This window comes from Rhinoderma darwinii, chromosome 4, assembly GCF_050947455.1.
Source record: "Rhinoderma darwinii isolate aRhiDar2 chromosome 4, aRhiDar2.hap1, whole genome shotgun sequence".
Classification (NCBI taxonomy): domain Eukaryota; kingdom Metazoa; phylum Chordata; class Amphibia; order Anura; family Rhinodermatidae; genus Rhinoderma; species Rhinoderma darwinii.
In genome coordinates this window covers 95,148,508-95,167,971 of record NC_134690.1, presented here as the reverse complement: position 1 = coordinate 95,167,971, position 19,464 = coordinate 95,148,508, and the positions used below count along the sequence as shown (strand labels likewise).

General features: G+C 41.4%; 1 protein-coding gene across 1 annotated transcript in view; it reads right to left on the bottom strand.

Moving 5' to 3' along the window:
* MYO7B (myosin VIIB) overlaps window positions 1–19,464 on the bottom strand; it is a 166,389-nt gene that overhangs the window by 11,889 nt on the left and 135,036 nt on the right. Inside the window, exons 30-40 of the mRNA XM_075863636.1 lie at window positions 17,655–17,822; window positions 13,736–13,853; window positions 13,413–13,539; window positions 6,174–6,382; window positions 5,561–5,742; window positions 4,964–5,088; window positions 4,622–4,783; window positions 3,613–3,771; window positions 2,751–2,906; window positions 2,320–2,425; window positions 1,910–2,023 (exon numbers count right to left, since the gene is read on the bottom strand). Of these exons, the coding sequence (XP_075719751.1) occupies window positions 1,910–2,023; window positions 2,320–2,425; window positions 2,751–2,906; window positions 3,613–3,771; window positions 4,622–4,783; window positions 4,964–5,088; window positions 5,561–5,742; window positions 6,174–6,382; window positions 13,413–13,539; window positions 13,736–13,853; window positions 17,655–17,822 (1,626 nt within the window). The remainder of the gene's footprint in view (window positions 1–1,909; window positions 2,024–2,319; window positions 2,426–2,750; window positions 2,907–3,612; window positions 3,772–4,621; window positions 4,784–4,963; window positions 5,089–5,560; window positions 5,743–6,173; window positions 6,383–13,412; window positions 13,540–13,735; window positions 13,854–17,654; window positions 17,823–19,464) is intronic.

Genomic DNA, 19,464 nt, shown 5'->3' with positions numbered 1-19,464 from the left:
GAGAAAACGGGTAGGTACCCGTGGCTAACAGAAGCCTATGCGCCCGTTATTGCGGGTCGTAATTACGACCCGCAATAACGGGTGTTTTTACGGTCGTGTGCATGAGGCCTAAGGGCTTGTTTTTTTGCAGGATGGGTTTTAGTTTTTATTGGTACTGTTTTGGGGTAAATGCGACAATTTGATCACTTTTTATTCTATGTTTTGTGAGGAGTGGTGACAAAAAAATTGCGATTCTGGCATTGTTTTTTATAAAAAAAATATTGCGGTGTTCACCGTGCGGGAAAAATAACATTATAGTTTTACAATATATGTACTTTTTTTTTAACGTTTTCATTTCATGTCATTCGTTTTCCTATAATAAAAGACTTACTATAGAAAAAAAGGCAGTGGTTGTTTGTTTTTTTAACTTGGAACTTTTATTTTTACACTTTTATTCAACATTGTTATTAACTTTTTTTCCCCACTAGGGGACTTGAAGGCTTGCACTTCTGATCTTTACTCTAATACATTGCACTACCCACATAGTGCAATGCATTAGAGCTGTCAGTTATTCACTGACGGCAAGCCTATTAGGCCAAGCCTCCGGACGGGTCCTAATTGGCTTCCATACATGGCAGACCAGGAGGCCATTGTTAGGCCTCCGGGTGCCATAGCAGCCATCGGCAACGCTGCGCATCGCAGCGATGTCGATTGGCTAAAAAAACACTAAGATGCCGCGATTGCTTTTGATCGTCGCATCTATGGGGTTAATGGCAGGGATCGGGGCCAAATCCGTTCCCTGCCATTACAGCACGGTGTCAGCTGCAACATACCGCTGACACCGGTGGCTGATGTCGCAGGCTCAGCTTCTGGTATTTTAGACCCCGCCTCCGAGTGAGACCTAACAGGCTTCCTTACTTGGCATACAGGAGGCCATTGTTAGGTCGGCCGGAGTAGTCATCGGAAACTCTCGATTACATCGCTGGGTTCCAATCTGCTGGTAAAACCCCATAGATGTAGCGCTCGCTTTTGAGCACTGCATTTTAGGGGTTAATCGGCCGGATCGAAGACTAGCTCCTGTCCTGGCCATGGAGCAGGGTGTCAGCTGCAATACAGCCGACACACCCGCTGGCGATGGTGCAAGCTCAGCTTCTGAGCCCGCACCATCATCATCGTGTACTATTACGTTGGTTTGCCTTAAGACCTTGGCGACAGCAACGTAATAGTACGTGACATGTCACCAAGGGGTTAAAGGGAAACTGTCAAGTTAAAAATGCAAAAAAATGTTCGAGCAACATGTTATAGGGCAGGAGGAGCTGAGCAGATTGATATATTTGTAGCAAAAGATTCAGTATAACTTGTAAATTATTTATTTAAACCTCTACACTTTCTAGGCTTAGGAGTCCAGTGGGTGGTCCTAAACAAAGATTGACAGCTACAGCATCTCTGAATTCACACTCAGACAGGGAAGGCTGTCAATCACTGTGTAGGATCGCCTGCTGGACTTCTAATCTCATAATGAGGAGAGGTTTAAATGAATAAATTATACTGAATCTTTTGCTACATAAATATACCTCAACCTGCTCACCTACGCCTGCTCTATAACATGCTGCCCGCAGATTGGACTGCATTTTTAACGTGACAGGTTCCCTTTTAAGATGAACAGTAATTTATGAATGAGACCTTCAGCCACATTTCATATACTGTGTGTATAAGAACATGGTGAAGTGTATTTTCCTTAGCATTTACATCTTATTTAGGCTATTACAATTATACATTGTAATTAATTATTAAAAGCAAAACTTATACTCACACTTTTACTACTAGGAAATTATGTCAGAAATATATATTACAGTACAAATTACAGTACAAATGTCAAATATACAGCTGTGATTAATGAAAATGTTAGACTAAAACGTTTAAGACTTGCCTTGTCTCCGATCTTTAAAAAGATGCTGAAACCGTCCCAGGAGATGAGCTGCAACTTGTTAGAGATGTTCTGGCACACTTCTCTCACCTTAGTGTTTGTGCCAACTTCAAAGGCCTATGACAATGGGGAATATAACATAGATATTACTATTATTTACTTGATCCCTTTTTCCTAAGGATAAAAGGATGTAAGGACCTTTTATTGAGAACAAGCTGATTTTTAATGGAAAGGAAAATCACAACCCTTAAAAAGAGGCTGTTATGAAACTTATAAAAATGAAAACTGGGATTATTTTAATAATATCCACCTTAATTAAGACACTATGAAGGTATGCTACATGGACTATTTTTCATGAAAAAAACAGGCCCAGAAAAGTTTCCTTCTCCTATAAGTCATTTCCAGTGACATACCTCTTCTGTTTCATTTGGAAAGTACACTTTGTGGTAGATCTTGGTGCTCATTTGTTGTATGGCTTCAACTTCTACCTGGTGAGGGGGCTGTTTTCTGGGACCAGTTCTATGTACCATAAGAAAGATATAGTCAGTAACATGTCCAGGATGTTAAATATCTACAGTATACGTAACACACGTTATTCTTAGAGAGCATCAAATAATTAACTACGGAAAAAAATTAGGAAAATGCAAATAAAAGTAAAGTATTCTGAAACAATAAGATACGGGTCTCAGCTTCAGGTAATTGAGAGGTATTCATTTGTTATGTAGGGAGAGAGGTTCATATAATATCATATGGGATATTAGGGTGAGATTGTCCTTTTATTTTATATTTATGGTTTCCAGTGTATACATTACAAAAGTGAATATGATAGACTAGCTGTTATTACTGTAATACTCTTTGGATCCTTCGTTTACACTCTTTGGATAGTGGTTCCCTTTGACGATTCTCAATAAATTTCTGAACATGGACCAACAAACTTTTACTTGGTGGAAAGAGCCCGGTACAGAGCCAAAGCAGCTGCCACCCACTGCTTAAACTATAACTGAAAAAGAAACACAATTTTATCTTTTAAAAGTGAAATAGAAAATGGTAAATCATATGTTGCAAACATTGAAATTGGGAATTCAGACATTTTTTAGTAGCATGGTTATTGTTAATGTCCGGACACAGGGTGGTTTTTCATACTGATGACTTATCCCCAGGATAGGTCATCAGTATATGATCGCTGGGGGTCCGACACCCGGACCCTCACCGATCAGCTGCTTCGGCTGCCTCAGGGCACCGAATGTCCGTGCTGGAAGAAGATGACTAGAGTTATGCAGTTGCAGTACTGTAGTGTTGCAGCACTGTAAATCTGCTCCTATTCAAGTGAATAGGAGAAGAGTTGCAGCACTGCAGCAAGGCCACTATGCAGTGTACGGAGCCATCTGATTCCATGCACCCCCATGAGCATATACTGATGACGTATCCAGTATGAAAAAAAGCCCCATGTCCAGACAACCCATTTAACTAGTATAATGTTTAATAGACAAAATACAAACATTTGACAAAAATTATTTACATATAAAATACTGATATAGCAAAGACTAAATGATCAACCAAAGATATTGCTGAATATATACATGTATGCATACACACAAACAAACAAACAAACAAACAAACAAACAAACAAACAAACAAACAAACAAACAAACAAACACACTATACAAAATATATATACAAAATGGCCATTCAACAGCAGAGTTTACCTGTTGCTATTTCCTGTCATTTGTTTCAAGATCTGACAGTAGATTTCATCTCTGAGAGATTCCTCACGTACCGGGCCAGAGAATATCTGATCTGTAAGTTCTACTGGGGAGCGAAACTGTTTTGATGGATAGTCACCCATGTATTTCATAATAGGTAGGCTATGTTAAGGTTAATAATTGTAGGTTTATTATTGGTATCTGTAATTAGGACAAGCATGCACCCCATCATACTTCTACATGAATTACATCCCACATTTTTTCCATAGGCTAGTTTAAAGTACTAGAGTGATAGTATTCCTTGTAATATTTTTGATAGTCTAGAGCAGTGTTTCCAATGTTTTTAAGCCAAGTACCCACTACTCAAATAGTTTACATACCAGACCGGCTAAACAAATACAGGCTCAGACCAGAAACCCTAAATAAATAAAAAAAAGACCTAAACAAATACAGACACCAGACCACTTATATAAACACAGACTCCAGACAATGACCACTATATAAATAGACCCCAGACTAGTTTCCCTAAATTAAATATATATCCCCGACATCCTAAATAAATATGGACCCCAAAACAGATCTAATAAACGAATACATACCCAAGACCAGACTTTGTAAATAAATATAGACCCCAGACCAGACCCTCTAAATAAACATAGACCTCCTAAATTAATAGACTCCAGACCAGACATCCAAAATAAATACAGACCTAATCCCCTAAAGAAGTATAGACCCGAGACCACACAATGTAAATAAATACAGAATCCAGACCAGATCCCCTTAAACTAATACAGACCCCAGACTAGACCTAAATAAAGACCATTGGGGTCGTCATCAGGACGTTATATGCGGTGGCAGCCAGGAATGAAGAGGACTGTAGGAACAAGGAAAGGTGAGTTTTTTCAGGAGCTTCCTGGACATTCCAGGAGAATTGGCAAGTATAGTTTATGTGAATGGAAGCCGTGTAATACCACATTTTATTACATATCATCCATCTGCTAATTAATAAAGGATATCAATAAAAGCCTGGCATGCATAATCACGCAGATCAGCCACTTCACAAACCTTCCGAAGCAGGGGCTGTCTTAATGGTTCCCTCGAGTAAGCCCAGAGCTGTGATTTACCACGAGATCTTTGTAGAAAGGCCTTGGAAACACTCTCAGGGTCTGGAGGTCTGAGGACAGTACCAAATACATTTAAAAAAATTCACTTGTTATACTCATTAAACATTTAAAATATATTCTTTCTCAGCAGATTTTTTCAAATAAAATTGAAAAATGCTGCTTGCATAAGTGTGTCAATTTTACACATACACTTCTCTACGTCCTTGTATTTGTATTTAAAATGTCTGTACCTGAAATACTGCATGGAAAATTCCTCTAATGTGTATGGCTTTACTACTTCCTGTTGGCCAAACTCATCAAATGAAGAGCCGACTAATTCTGATTTCCGCTGTTCTGGGGACATAGCAATCATCCTCTAAATACAAAAAATTAAATGCATTAGTTAATAAACAGCAAAGTACACATATGGCACAGAAATGTATATCTGGAAGACAATGTACATAAGCAACACAGTATCGAATACATTGGCCCAAATTAACCAGTTTACACCAGTTTTGGGCGTAAATTGCGCAATTTTTTTGCAACTTTTCTCCTCTCTCCAAATATGAAAAGTGACAAGAATGGTCTTTGCAGAAGAAGTTGTTTACACTACATTTAGAAAAATGGAGAAAGAAAAAACAATGCACAAAACTGAGGCTCAAACATACGACTGCTCATAGCAGGCGTAACAAGATTTTCAGACAGCAGATATTTCAAAATACGCTAGATTTTTTAAGAGGAAAAAAAGCAGCAAATATTTATATATATTAATAAGTTTGGGCCATTGTCTCTATAATGTAAATTCTTTAATAGGACACTGTGCACTTTTATAAAAGCTTTTTGCTTACCAGTATTTCAGAGCTAGGTTTGGTTAGGGTTGGTACAATATAGATGGCATCCAAAGACACAGCACCACTGTTTCCAGTTCTTTCATTTTGTGCATAGGTCCAGTTCGGCCCAGATTGAAGTTCTGGACTTCTGTTAAGAAGAAGCAGATCCCCATTCCGAAAGCTTAACAGGTCTGGCTCATCTAAGATTAGAGATAAAGACCTGTGATGGTCTCAGACAAACAATGCATTTCAATGTTTGACACTATAACAATTTTACTGACTCGAAGGATAAATTCACATCGCGTTTGGGGTTTACATTCGGTGGGATGATGAAATAGCCCCGCCAAACGTATGGGCAGACACATGCAACTGTAGGCTGTACGTTTGACAATTAAACTTAATGAGAATGTTTGTGTGAATGTCAGGATATTTTCTAGGGGTATACACGTCGTGGTGAGAATTTCACCTAGGGCGTACAAGCAATAAACTGGGATTTGTCGCTGCAAATCTGGTTGGGTTTCCAACATGTATGTTAAGATTATATATGGTCCTTCAAAGCTGATGTCTGTAATATTTGTATTCTGAGAAGTAGTCTTCATTGATCTAGTCCATCAGTCATGAACTTTAATACCTGTTGGTGTTTTGTTGATGGAGTCCAATGTGTCTGTCAATGATCTGGAGCTGTCCTGCAGAGCTACTGCATACAAGGATCTCGCCTTTAGGCCATCCAAAAAGTGGAGAAGCAGCTTAGCAATTTCTTCACTGTTCTGTGAGGTTAGAACAAATTGCTCTCCTCTCAGTGTATTTAAGACACAGCACTGACCAAATGATTTTTCAGCCCTGTAAATAAATAATTAGATATTCCATTAATACATAAATATAAAATATTCAAATATACAGTAATAAATCAATCAAGAAAAAAGAAGGGTGGTCCTTGGCTGATCACTTCATTTCCCCACTGTTGGCATGCCACAAAATCAATTGACATGCAACTGAATTACAACACTGGCAATATTGGTGGATGATTTCAGTGGATGCTTAACTGTGTAAGAATAAATGCATCTCGTGTGTTAAAAAAAAACATATTCATGTATATGTATTTCTCTTTATTAAGTGATGTTTAAATTGAATTCATTGTTAGAAAGTGATGCAAGATCGGTTAAGGGCTTTGTCATCTTGTGGTGTAGGCAGGTTCATGGTACTAGGCACAGGTGAAATGCAATCCACAACAGAGGTTTCTTTTTAGACCCGAGCCTGTTTTCTTAAATTCTATAAGGTTTTTTGGTCGGTATTGGGCCCTTCCATGTTTGATGGAGTATCGCCATTTAGCCCTTTTCCCAAGTCAAGTCATTTTGGCAAACATTACAGTTGTGCCACAGCCAGGCAAAGATCCTTTGGTATGTGGAAATTTCCACCTGATATCCCTGATTAATATAGACAAAGATTTACTCCAAAATACTAGCTTAGCGGTTGAGACTGAATTTTTCCTTCTTAATAGATCGGCACAGGTGAGGTTTGTACTAGAATGTGAAGCACGACATAATACAATCAAAACGATGTCCCTGATTTCTCGGGCTCGCTCCCAGGGAATCCCTCTTTTGCTTTTTATCCATTGATGCTGAGAAGGCCTGTGATCGAGTGCGTTTGGGGTTCCCGGGGGCGACCCTACGAAGTCTTGGTCTGGGGGATGCATTTATTTCCAGAATAATGTCTCTTTACAATGGTCCTTACAATTGGATTAATGTATTTCAGTCAGATCCTTTTGGGATTAAAAATGGGACACGGCAGGGATGCCCATTTTCGACCCTTCTTTACATCTTGGAAGTATTGGCGAATGCGCTTCGAGATAATGATTCTATTTGGGGTATTTATAATGGGGAAAAATGACATAAGCTTGCATTATATGCTGATGATCTATTGATTTTTAAAGAGGCTCTGTCCCCACATTATAAGTGGCCTATATTGTGCATGATGTGATCGGCGCTGTAATGTAGATTACAGCAGTGTTTTTTATTTTGAAAAACGATAATTTTTGACAGTTATGACCTATATTAGCTTTATTCTAATGAGTTTCTCAATGGACAACTGGGTGTGTTTTACTATATGACCAAGTGGGCGTTGTGGAGAGAAGTGTATGACGCTGACCAATCAGCGTCATACACTTCTCTCCATTCATTTACACTGCATATAGCGATATAGCTATATCGCTATGTGCAGCCACATAAACACACTATAACGTTACTGCAGTGTCCTGACAATGAATATACATTACCTCCAGCCAGGACGTGATGTGTATTCAGAATCCTGACCACTTCTCTGCACTTCTCTGTGATTTACAGCATAGCAGGCATAGTCTCGCGAGATTACACTGTAAACTGTCATTTACAGCGAGATCTCGCTGTGCTGTGCTGTAGTCTCACACAGACGCTACAGAAGTGGTCATGATTCTGAATACACATCACGTCCTGGCTGGAGGTAATGTATATTCATTGTCAGGACACTGCAGTAATGTTATAGTGTGTTTATGTGGCTGCACATAGCGATATAGCTATATCGCTATGTGCTGTATAAATGAATGGAGAGAAGTGTATGACGCTGATTGGTCAGCGTCATACACTTCTCTCCACAATGCCCACTTGGCCATATAGTAAAATACGCCCAGTTGTCCATTGACAAACTCATTAGCATAAAGCTAAAATAGGTCACAACTCATCAAAAATGATCGTTTTTCAAAATAAAAAACACTTCTGTAATCTACATTACAGCGCCGATCACATCATGCACAATATAGGGCACTTATAATGTGGTGACAGAGCCTCTTTAAGTTGTTATACATTTTTAGTACACTGCTTTGAGCCTTGCCCAGAACCTTTCTTCTACGTCTTAAACGTTTTTCTAGGGAATTTGAGTGGAAGGGTTCTACTCCACGCCTACGTCATGACATTCTAATAAGGTCTAGGCACACAGGTGGGATGGGACTCCCAGATTTCACAGTATATCATAGAGCGTCCATAGGAACTTGCACTTTGGATTTAATTTATCACTCAGAAACTAAACTGTGGGTTAATATCAAACATAACTGTTCCCTGTTATCTGTGAAATCTGTGCTTTGGTCTGATTATCGCTCCTTGTTGACCCACTCAAGCTCCTCTCATGTCTTGAAGGCAGTTTTGAGGGAATGAAATAAGATGCTTCATACCTCTCAGGTTTCTACTCAATTTCTCAATTTGGTCCTTTAACTTGTTCAAGCACCACGATGTAACAGCACGTCGTGGTGTGGGGGTGATGTTTTGAGCGGGCTCACCAGCTGAGCCCAACATAAAAAACCTATACATATTTGGTATCATCGTAATCGTACTGATACATAGAATACAGCTATGTCGACATAAAAACAAAAAAAGTTATAGCTCTTTGAATGCGACTATAGAAAAATGAAAAGAATAGCTTGGTCATTAGGGCAAAAAATAGGCTGGCCACTAAGGGGTTAAACAGCCCAAGCCCCAGACTGTTTTGATGAAAAGATGGAGTGAAAGCCAACCCTTCTCTGTCCACTCTAGCCACCATGCCCTTTTCGAGGTTTTCCCCCAAAAACTTATTTCATAAGGAAACAATAGGGAAACTTCCCTGACAAAAAAAACTGCATGGTTGCCATTGTAGTATAGAATGCATTTTAGCAGCTACACTGCCAAAATACAAAAAGCAGTGTTACTTTTTAATGGGGAGCTCTGTACCCAAAACTGCATTATGGTTCTGGACTGATGCTACCCCTATGCAAAAATTCGGTTAAGATGAAATATCCGTGTGTCTTGGAGGATATTAAACATTTCTCACTCTAAGGGGAGTGTATGTTTATTCAAAGGGATTATACGGGACTTGCATATTGATGGTTTATCATTAGGATAGGTCATTAATATCAGATCAATAGGGTTTGCGGTGTTGGTCGTTGCGCATCTTCACAGTTCACAGGGACACAGCACCGTACACTTCTACAGTGGCTGTGCCTAGTTCCGGTCCCATTCAAGTAAATGGGCCTGAGCTGCAATCTCAGACACAGCTGGTACAAATGTGCACGCCACTGTGCCTGGTAAAAACGAAGAGGCCGCAGCGATCGTTGCCTTGGCCTCTTCACTCAGCTAATCGGCGGGAGTGCCAGGAGTCGGATCCCAACTGATCGAATATTGATGATCCATCAATATACAATGCCCTGAAAACCTTTTTTTTAAGGGCTGGTCTCTGTTTTGCTAGTTGTCAAATGCAGTCAGACCAGTAAATGTTGGTTTCCATTACCATCCAGCCACAGACAAACCTAAGCTCATAACAGGGTAGAGGGAGGGGGAGATAAAAATGGATGCCTGCATGGAAAAATAAGAGAATATTACCCTTTGGACTATAGTTTGAAACAGAATAGTAATTTTTAAGGAAATATATCATATAATGGTTAGTATTCCTTCTTTTTCTTTTTAACTTAAAGGGGTTGTCTGAGATTTAATGACTTTGTGTTAATGCATGTAATTTATAAATGTAAATACATTTGTAATATACTTACATTTTCCAAAGTGGCCCCGTTTCCAGATCCTGCTGTGGGGAACTTGACGGGTGACATCACTCTCTGCTCTGGCTCTGCCGCTTTGTTGATCTTGAATTCTTTGCCGGGTATACGACACATCACTTGCGACATGCCGTGTATGGGCTGTTCTGCTTCACAGCCCGTAACGCGCATGCGCTGTCACTGCTGTTCTCGCGGTCCCTGCTGTTCTCGAGATAACAGCAGGGGCCGCGCATGCGCGTTACACCACAACAAGCCGATATACACCACGTCACGGTATATCGGTTCTCGAGAACATCAGGGACCGCGAGAACAGCAGTGACAGTGTATTCGCGTTACGGGCTGTGAAGCAGAACAGCTCATACACGGCATGTCACAAGTGACGTGTCGTATACCCGGCAAAGAATTCAAGATCCACAAAGTGGCCAGAGCAGAGAGTGATGTCACCCGTCAAGTTTCCCACGGCAGGATCTGGAAACGGGGCCACTTTGGAAAATGTAAGTATATTACAAATGTATTTACATTTATAAATTACAAGCATTAACACAAAGTCATTAAATCTCAGACAACCCCTTTAAGCAGGAGTCACTAACTTCCTTTAAGCAGGACTCAAATGGTGCAGTACTGCTAATGCTAAGCTCCTGATTCTCACAATTATCCTTTCACAAACAAGAGTAGCATTGGAAAACACGACAAGATGATCTCAATAGCCTGTTTGTAATCCAGCTACCAATGTAGACTGCAATCAAACTAAATTTAATCCATCTTTTTTTTTAGAGAAAGACCAGAGGGAATGTAATTCGTGGACACCACACTGTTTCCGTGCTCCGTTCAGCTTCTGCTCAGCACACATACACTATAACATCGCTAGTAGTATAAGTCGTACTGAAGAGCTCAGTGACCTTATATGTGGCACTGTCATAGGATGCCAACTTTGCAACAAGTAAGTTAGTGAAATATCTAATCTGCTAGCTCTGCTCCGGACAACAGTAAGTGCTATTATTGTGAAGGGGAAGCATCTAGGAGTAACAACTGCTCGGCCACAAAGCAGCCAGACCACGCATACTTATAGTGCGAAGTTGCCAAGTGCTGAAGCACATGGCACAAAAAAATCACCTATCCTCTGTTGTATCACTTACTATAGAGTTCCAAACTGCCTCTAGAAGTGACATCAGCACGAGAACTGTGTGTCGGAAGCTTCACAAAATGGGTTTCTATGATTGAGCAGCTGCACACAAGCCTAAGATTACCATGTACAATGTCAAGCGTCAGCTGGAGTGGTATGAAGCACGACCTTCTCATCCAACATCAGAGACTAACCTCACAGATGCTCTTTCCCTTAGATGCACTCTAAAAACTTGTGGAAAGCCCTCCCAGAAGAGTGGAGGCTGTTATAGCCACAAAAGGGCATCCAACTCTATATTAGGAATGGAATGTCCAACAAGCTTATATAGGTGTGATGGTCAGCAGTGTACATACTTTTCGCCAGATAGTGTAAGATGCCCACTAAATTTGCAAACATACTCATTGATCCATAGTAGGCACTCTGTGCTGTTTTTACACAGTGTGCAGCAGAGGGATTGGTAGGAATAGGATCTGTAACTAATGAATAAAGCAGAAGACATTAAGAAACGTTATTAAAGCGAATTACAGTTAAGGGCTTCAAACTTATATTTTAAGTTTTCGTCCCATCTGGACAACCCTTTCCACATAGGGTCCCCCCCTCTATGAGCCAGCACGGAGACCCACAATAAAGGGCAGCTTTCACTCTAGCAGACTTGACACAGCCGGGTTACAGAAGCAAGACAAAGGCTAAATTCTGAGAAGAGTTGTTGTTGTTGTGCCTTCAAGGACAATCTTTTCATGCCAGCGTCTCTCTCCCCAGAGACGAACGGTACACGGGGCTGCAGCTTCCCACTGAATCATGTAGGGTGCGCGCGCTGGCCCTTTAAGGACGGTAAAGAGCGCACGCACCCTACAGGATTCAGTGGAGAAGCTGCAGACGCGTGTGCCGTCGTCTCTGGGGAGGGAGACGCCGGCATGAAGAGAGTGTCCTGCGGTCGCGGCTGCCGGTAAGTAGGATGTGCAAAGTTCCCTGGCCAATCCCTAATAAATCATGGACTTTAAAAAGTGCTCTGCCCTTCCTCTCCTTGCCTGAGCGTTGTTGTGTCTGCCCATGTTAGTATTTTCAAATGGTCCCTTAGTTGTATCCTGTTTTCCCGTTTCTTGTATCCCGTATCCAATAATTGTGTTTGTTCCAGTGGGTAATCTAGTGTCGGAGTCTAGCGTGTCATCTGTGCAAACTGTCATATGTGCCAAGTATTATCTGTGCCAAGTGTCTGCTACGCCACGTGTCTACTACGCCTAGTGTCTGCCACACCGAGTTTTTTCCAAATCATCTATCCAGAAACTCTTGTCCTAGAGACTGTTATTGACTATTGTTTGGCCAGTTGCAACTCCGCTACGGCGGAGCGGCCAAGTGGGTCCACATACCCCATAGCCGTGACATTTGTCCAGTTTGGACAACCACTTTAAGACTCTATGCCATGGGTAATTACTTACAATGTTCTCTTCTTCAGTATTGGCTGTTTTATATCTCTGCTCCTCTAGTGACTACAGTGAGAGTGACAGCTTAGCTGCATTGTAATCTAAACGGCAAAGAAAGTGTGAGGTAGTCTGGAACACACCACCTGTCACTTTAGAGGCCCAAGTTGCTGCTATGTCCCTTCCCCCATGATTTACAGTGCAGCTCTATGTGCTCAGATCGTTTGCTGTGTATAAGCACAAGCTCACCAGGAAGCTCAGAAAAGGTTACCAGAAAGTCACAGCATATTCAGATGATTTTCCTTATAGCAAAACTGCATGAATCTATACGACTAGTCTGAAAAAGAAGACTATCAGGAAACTGCCACATATATACTGAGCCAAATGATTCTAAATGATGGAGGACCCTGGAGTTTTGTAATTCTCCCCTTAATTTTTTACATTTGCTAAAACCGGGGGTGCACTGTAATTATTTAAAATGTTAACTTTTACAAAACATGGGATGTGATTTAGCGTCCATATTATATAACTACAACACACGGACCTCTCATGGTACTAATGAACCGAACAAAGATCAGCATAGGGTTATATGGTTGTCCAAGTTTAGTTCACTACAATACAGATACTAAAATGTGGCTACATTAGGGCTGTCCGGAACAGGAATAAGGCTTTTATCTAATATGGTTTCATCCACAATAGGTTGGTAAAACAAAACATTGCATATATTGCTGATTGGTGAATTTTCACCTAACCAATCTATAAAATGTCTGGTAGTTGTACCTTTTTGTGAGGATACCAGTTATCTCCGGAAAGGTAAGATCCAACAGCTTTTTCTCGTTCTCATCCAGGAAACTCACTCCTTTCCAGTTTATTGCAATAATGAAGTGGTTTCTGCTGATACTGGGTCCTGCAGAATATGTATGTAACAAATAATGTAAATTATTATGATGGGACAACACGATTTATGCAGATAATTAATAGTAAAGACATCAAATTCTCTCTTATGATTCATGTCTCATGATTGTGATCCATATCTTTACGAAAAGTATCATGCAATGAACCAGTCATTATAAAACTGATACAGCTGCAATGCTATATCTCACCTGCAAATCTGGAGGCTTCAAAGAACTTTGAAAATAATAAAGGCCACTGCTGGCGTGAGTATTCTACTACTGTTTCCTTAACTTGTAGTGCAGGAGTTTTCTCTATTATATATTGAGCCTAAAGAAAAGACACGAGTCCAAATTAGATGACCGATAAAAAAGTAGTTTTGTACTCACCGTAATAAAAATTTTTTGTCATTTTTGTCATTGTATTCATTGGGGGACACAGCACCATGGATATAGACCCTTGCCACTAGAAGGCTGACAATAGGTAGTGAAATTCTCGGCTTGGCCCAGGCAGGTTATACCCTTCCCAAACACACTGGCTTAATGGGTTTGTACAGAAGTAGTAAGAGAAAACAAAAAACAGACAACATGTCGACCATCCCAGGAGAAAACCAACCAATATTTAGAACAACGGATGCTGCTGCCTGGAACAACAAAACAAGAAAGCAGGATCGTTTATATCACTTGCGGACAAAGCACCATGGGATGTCCTAAAGCAGTTTTAGAGGGTAGGAAGAAAAAGAAAGGAAAATGCACAGCCATGCAAGCCGCCTAAAACACAGCTGTCCGCAGCACCTTGCGACCCAAACTGACCTCAGAAGAGGCCAGAGAATGAATCTGGAAAAAATTTGGTGAAGGTGTGCAACGAAGTCCACGTAGCAGCTTTGCTGACCTAAGCAACTGAAAGCTTGATGCCTAATCACCCAGGAGGCACCAAAAGCCCCAGCAGAATTGGACCCGAAGAGGAGGAACTTTACCCTTGGACTGATAGGCTTCCAAAGTTACAGACCGGATCCAATGTGCAGTGGTGGCCTTGCACTCTGCCAGCCCCCTGCATGTTTCTTCAGGAACAACCAGAAGGATGGAATATTCCAGAAAACCAAAGACGAACTTGCAGGACAGAGCAACCAGTTCCAAAACCCTCCAAATGTAATTGACAGAAATCAGAAAGGCAACTTTGCAGGAAAAGAGATGAAGCAAAATGTTGCTCAAGGGTTCAAAAGGAGCAACCTAAAGAGCTCCAAGGAATTTTTGAATGGACGGACCACATCAGCCAACGCCTGCGGGAAAAGTCTACACCTGAGAGCATAGGGCCATATCTCGCTAAAAAAGAATAGACAGAGCATAAAACTGCCCAAAAGGGTAGACAAAACAAAACCCAGATCAAGGCCAGACTGTAGAAAGGACAAGATCCTAGGAGTGGAACATACCATCGGATGGAAACTACGCTGTTCACCCCAGAAGTAAGCTTTTCATGTACAGTGGTACACCTTGGCTGCTTGAGTTTCCTGGCCTTCAACATGATCTGGATGACTGGCTAAGAGAGGCCACAGGCCCTCAGAACCTCAACTTCTACAGACACGATGTTAGACGCATCTCATGTAAAGTGGGGTGGAATAGCGGACCTTGGAAAAAACGGTCTGGTCGGGTTGGAAGACACCAAGTTGAGCCAGTGAACTGGTAGGCTAGTTCAGCTTTCAAGGGCCCTGTGGGGCCAGTCTGGTGGTACCAGGATTGTGAAAATGCCGTCCCTCTACAGTTTCTTGATCACCCTCAGCAGAGGCGGAAGGGGAGGAAAGAGATACAAGAGGGAGAACTCATCCCACGGAGAGACCATGGTGACGACCATGATGGCCCTGGGATCCCACATCTGGCCACATTTGTTGAAACTCTGTGGTTGAGTCTTTGGGGCCCCTGCCTTCCCAGATAGCAGCCGAGCAGCCTGAAGCACTTAATGAAAAATAAATGAACCCTTTAAGAAAAGATTAGCCCTAGGGCTGGACTACCAGACCCTGGTACCGTGTACAGCTGGAAAACAAACACCTGCAGTGAAAGGCGAGAGAAAATAAATAAATTAAAACTAAAATTTAAAAACGCAGCAGACCAGAGTATCAGGTCATGTCTGCCACGTATGGGCAATACGATAAAACTGATTAAGCCAGTGTCTATGGGAAGGGTATGGCCTGCCTGGGTGGAGCCAAGACTAATCCTATCTGGTGTCAGCCTCCTAGTGGCAGGAATCTATACCCATGGTGCTGTGGCACCAAATGATATAAACGAGAAAGGATATGCTTGTCAAACAAACCTGACTGTGAAAAACTATTAAGTGAATACAACATATAATAAGACATTTATAGTGTATATACTTAAATATTCAGAAACATTAAAGTTGTAAATGTGCTTAAAACAGTTCCACTGTCCACGTGCTCTTAGAAAAAGACATAAAAGTATGGCTCCACCGCAACACATCGCCTGCAATTTGCGGTAATACTGCAATTTTAGCATAATTCGTGGGCGAATCCGTGAAGTTATAGATTGCCATTTACTACTTAGTTGTCATCTGGGCACAAGCTGCAAGCCCTTCCCCTCATGCGAAAAATTGAGAGAACACAGAATTATGCAGTAGGGTGCTGCGGCTGTGGAACTAAGACTTCGTTCGCATCTGTGTCGGGACTCTGTTCATGGGTTCCGTCAGGGGAACCCATGAACGGAACCCTGACTGAAACAAAAGGAAAGCATAGGTTTCCGTTCGCATCACCATTGATTTCAATGGTGATGGATCCTGTACACATGGTTTCCGTTTGTCCCGGTTGTGCAAGGGTTCCGTCGTTTGGACCGAATAAATAGTGCAGTCGACTACGGTATTGATTCGGTCAAAACGACGGAACCCTTAAACAACGGTGACAAACGGAAACCATTTGCACCAGATCCGTCACCATTGAAATCAATGGTGATGCAAACGGAAACCTATGGTTTCCGTTTGTTTCAGTCAGGGTTCCCCTGACGGAAAGCTCCGATGGAACCCATGAACGATGCCCTGACGCAGATGTGAACGAAGCCTAAGGTCTTTTATATTATTTTATGTGGGCAATTAGGTTATTGTAGCAATATTACAGTAATATATATATATTTTAAATAAGCTTTGAGATGGGAGAATCCCCTTAAAAATGGACTTTTATGACTATATTTATTTTAGTGGAGAATTGACCACACATGGGCATAAAACAGTGCTCTGTAAACTCAGACTTTAACGCTCTACTTATAATATAAATTATTGAAACAAAAAATCAGTTAGTGTGCTGACAAGTCCGATCTCTTATTAGCCAAAACGAAAAATAATGTGCTGTTCGGCTAATAGTGTTCATAGTTGTAGTTGGTTATATTCATGAGGGGAGCTCTACTCAAGATTCTTCACGGCCTCCTCAGAGTAATTAACGGGCTGCTGTGTATGCAGAGATTAACCAGCCATCCTTCAATCACCCCTGTGAGGGACAGGGAGAGGTAGGGAGTGGCAGGGGAGTGTTCCTCTTATGAATACACTGGAATCCTAGTTATAAGTCCGGTGTATTCTTTGAATATTTTTTTTGTGCCGTTTTGGCTAATATGAGAGTGGACCTGTCCCTATGCTATGTTGCTCTTAACGAGGGCAGCACAGTCTGATGACAGATCCGCTTTAAATCAGACAACACAATTAGAACAAAACGGACCTTATGGAGCTGAAAGTGTAAAAGGGGTTGGCCTATCAAAAACATTTATCACCTATCCACAAGATAGGTGATAAATGTATGATCTCTGACGGCAGGGGCCCCCAGCGATCACGAGTGTCCCGTGTCCGGTGTTTAAATGGAATGGCGGTCATGCGTGTGCACTACCATTCCATTTACTCTCTATGGGACTGACGGAAATAGCTGAGTACAGTTTCCGTCAGTCTCGTAGAGAATGAATGAAGCGGTAGCGGGCATGCGTGACCGCCGATCCATTTAAACGGGGGACACGGGACACTTGTTCTCGTGGTCGCTGTGAATAGGTGATACATTTTTTTTTATAGGCCAACCCATTTAACATTAAGAAAAATATAAGAAATAAAACAGAACGTATTATTTTATTACACACACTGTAGTTTGTTTAATACCTTAGCTTGATTTTCCTTCAGTAAGTTTACCCAATGGGTGCTGGGTTTTGAAGCCAATTGTTTTGTAGGAATGCAATCTTTTAGGACATTGTGTATGTGTTCGTCTTTTAAGACCTCACCATATTTAATATAGTAGTGTTTGGACATCAGCTCCACCAAGTCATCCTCCTGCAAGAAAATGTTTTTCATGTATTACGGCTGTAACAAATCATAACACAATTATTCAAAGTTGCTTTAACATTTTGTTTTGCATCAAAGTTACATGAAAAAGGCAATAAATAAATTCAGATTATCAGGCCATGTTAATATGGGACACATATTTACTACAGGATCTTTGGCAGAAATTCCAGACTTATTTCAGATTTCTGCTGCGGATATGCAGTTTAATGTACCGCGGATCCGCACAAGAAATTAGCCACATTCGATGGTGCTAATTTATGTGTGGAAATGTGGCGTCTTTTTTGTGCGGAATCTTCAGGAAACAGTAGCATGCTACTTATTCTGGGGGATTTTATTTTACCACGGACATAAATTCACGTGAAAATGTTTTATAGCATGTGAACTGAGTTGCAGACACCTCATTGATATCATGGGATGCGGATTGTTCAATGTCCTGAGTGCTGCTTCACATGCAACTTCCTGATGCTGCTCGGAGTGGTGAGGTAAGCAAACATATATTTTTTTAAATATTAATAATATGGTGGGGGTAGTCTGACAGGCCTCTAATTTGCTACGCCAGCTATAATAGCTGGCGTAGCTAGCTATTATAGCTAGCTACAGGGGCGTAGCAAGGGGGGGCAGGCAGGGCATGTGCCCGGGGCGCAACTTAGAGGGGGCGCCAGCGCCACCCCCTCCTGCACTATAATTGTACCTGCGTCTATAGGAGACAGGTACAATTAGAACCAATGAATGGCCGGGTACGTTCCGTGCCCGGCCATAAATGGTAAATTATCATATTATCATGGCCGCCCAAAATACATTGTAGTTTTGTCGCGATTCTGCGGCAAATCGCGCCAAAAAACATGACGAAACTGCATTGTGTATGTCCTGCAAAAGTTCCTTTAGACATAAGGTCACATGACCTCATCTCTGAAGTTCTTACTATTGCTTATCGACCTGCTGGCCACATGACCGCAGGACCTCGAGCAGCAGCAGCAAGACTCCACAGAGAAGACTTACTATGTAAGTATGAGGGTATGTTCACACGGCCAAATTTCAGACGTATACGAGGCGTATTATGCCTCGTTTTACGTCTGAAAATACGGCTCCAATACGTCGGCAAACATCTGCCCATTCATTTGAATGGGTTTGCCGACGTACTGTGCAGACGACCTGTTATTTACGCGTCGTCGTTTGACAGCTGTCAAACGACGACTCGTAAAAATACAGCCTCGTCAAAAGAAGTGCAGGACACTTCTTTGGACGTTTTTGGAGCTGTTTTCTCATAGACTCCAATGAAAACAGCTCCAAAAACGGACGTAAAAAACGCCGCGAAAACGGCGCGAAAAACGCTGCGAAAAATGCGAGTTGGTAAAAAAACGTCTGAAAAGCAGGGTCTGTTTTCCCTTGAAAACAGCTCTGGATTTTCAGACGTTTTTGTTGACTACGTGTGAACATACCCTAAGGGGATTGATTTGTTTAATGGGTCTATATTTAGGGAGTCTGTATTTAGGGGGCCTTGTTTGGATGTATTTAGGAGGTTTGGTGTCTATTAGTTTAAGGGGTCCGTATTTAGGGGGTCTGGTCTCTGTATCAGTTTAAGGGGTTTAGGGTCTGTATATTTAGGGGTCTGTGTTAGTTTAAGTGGTCT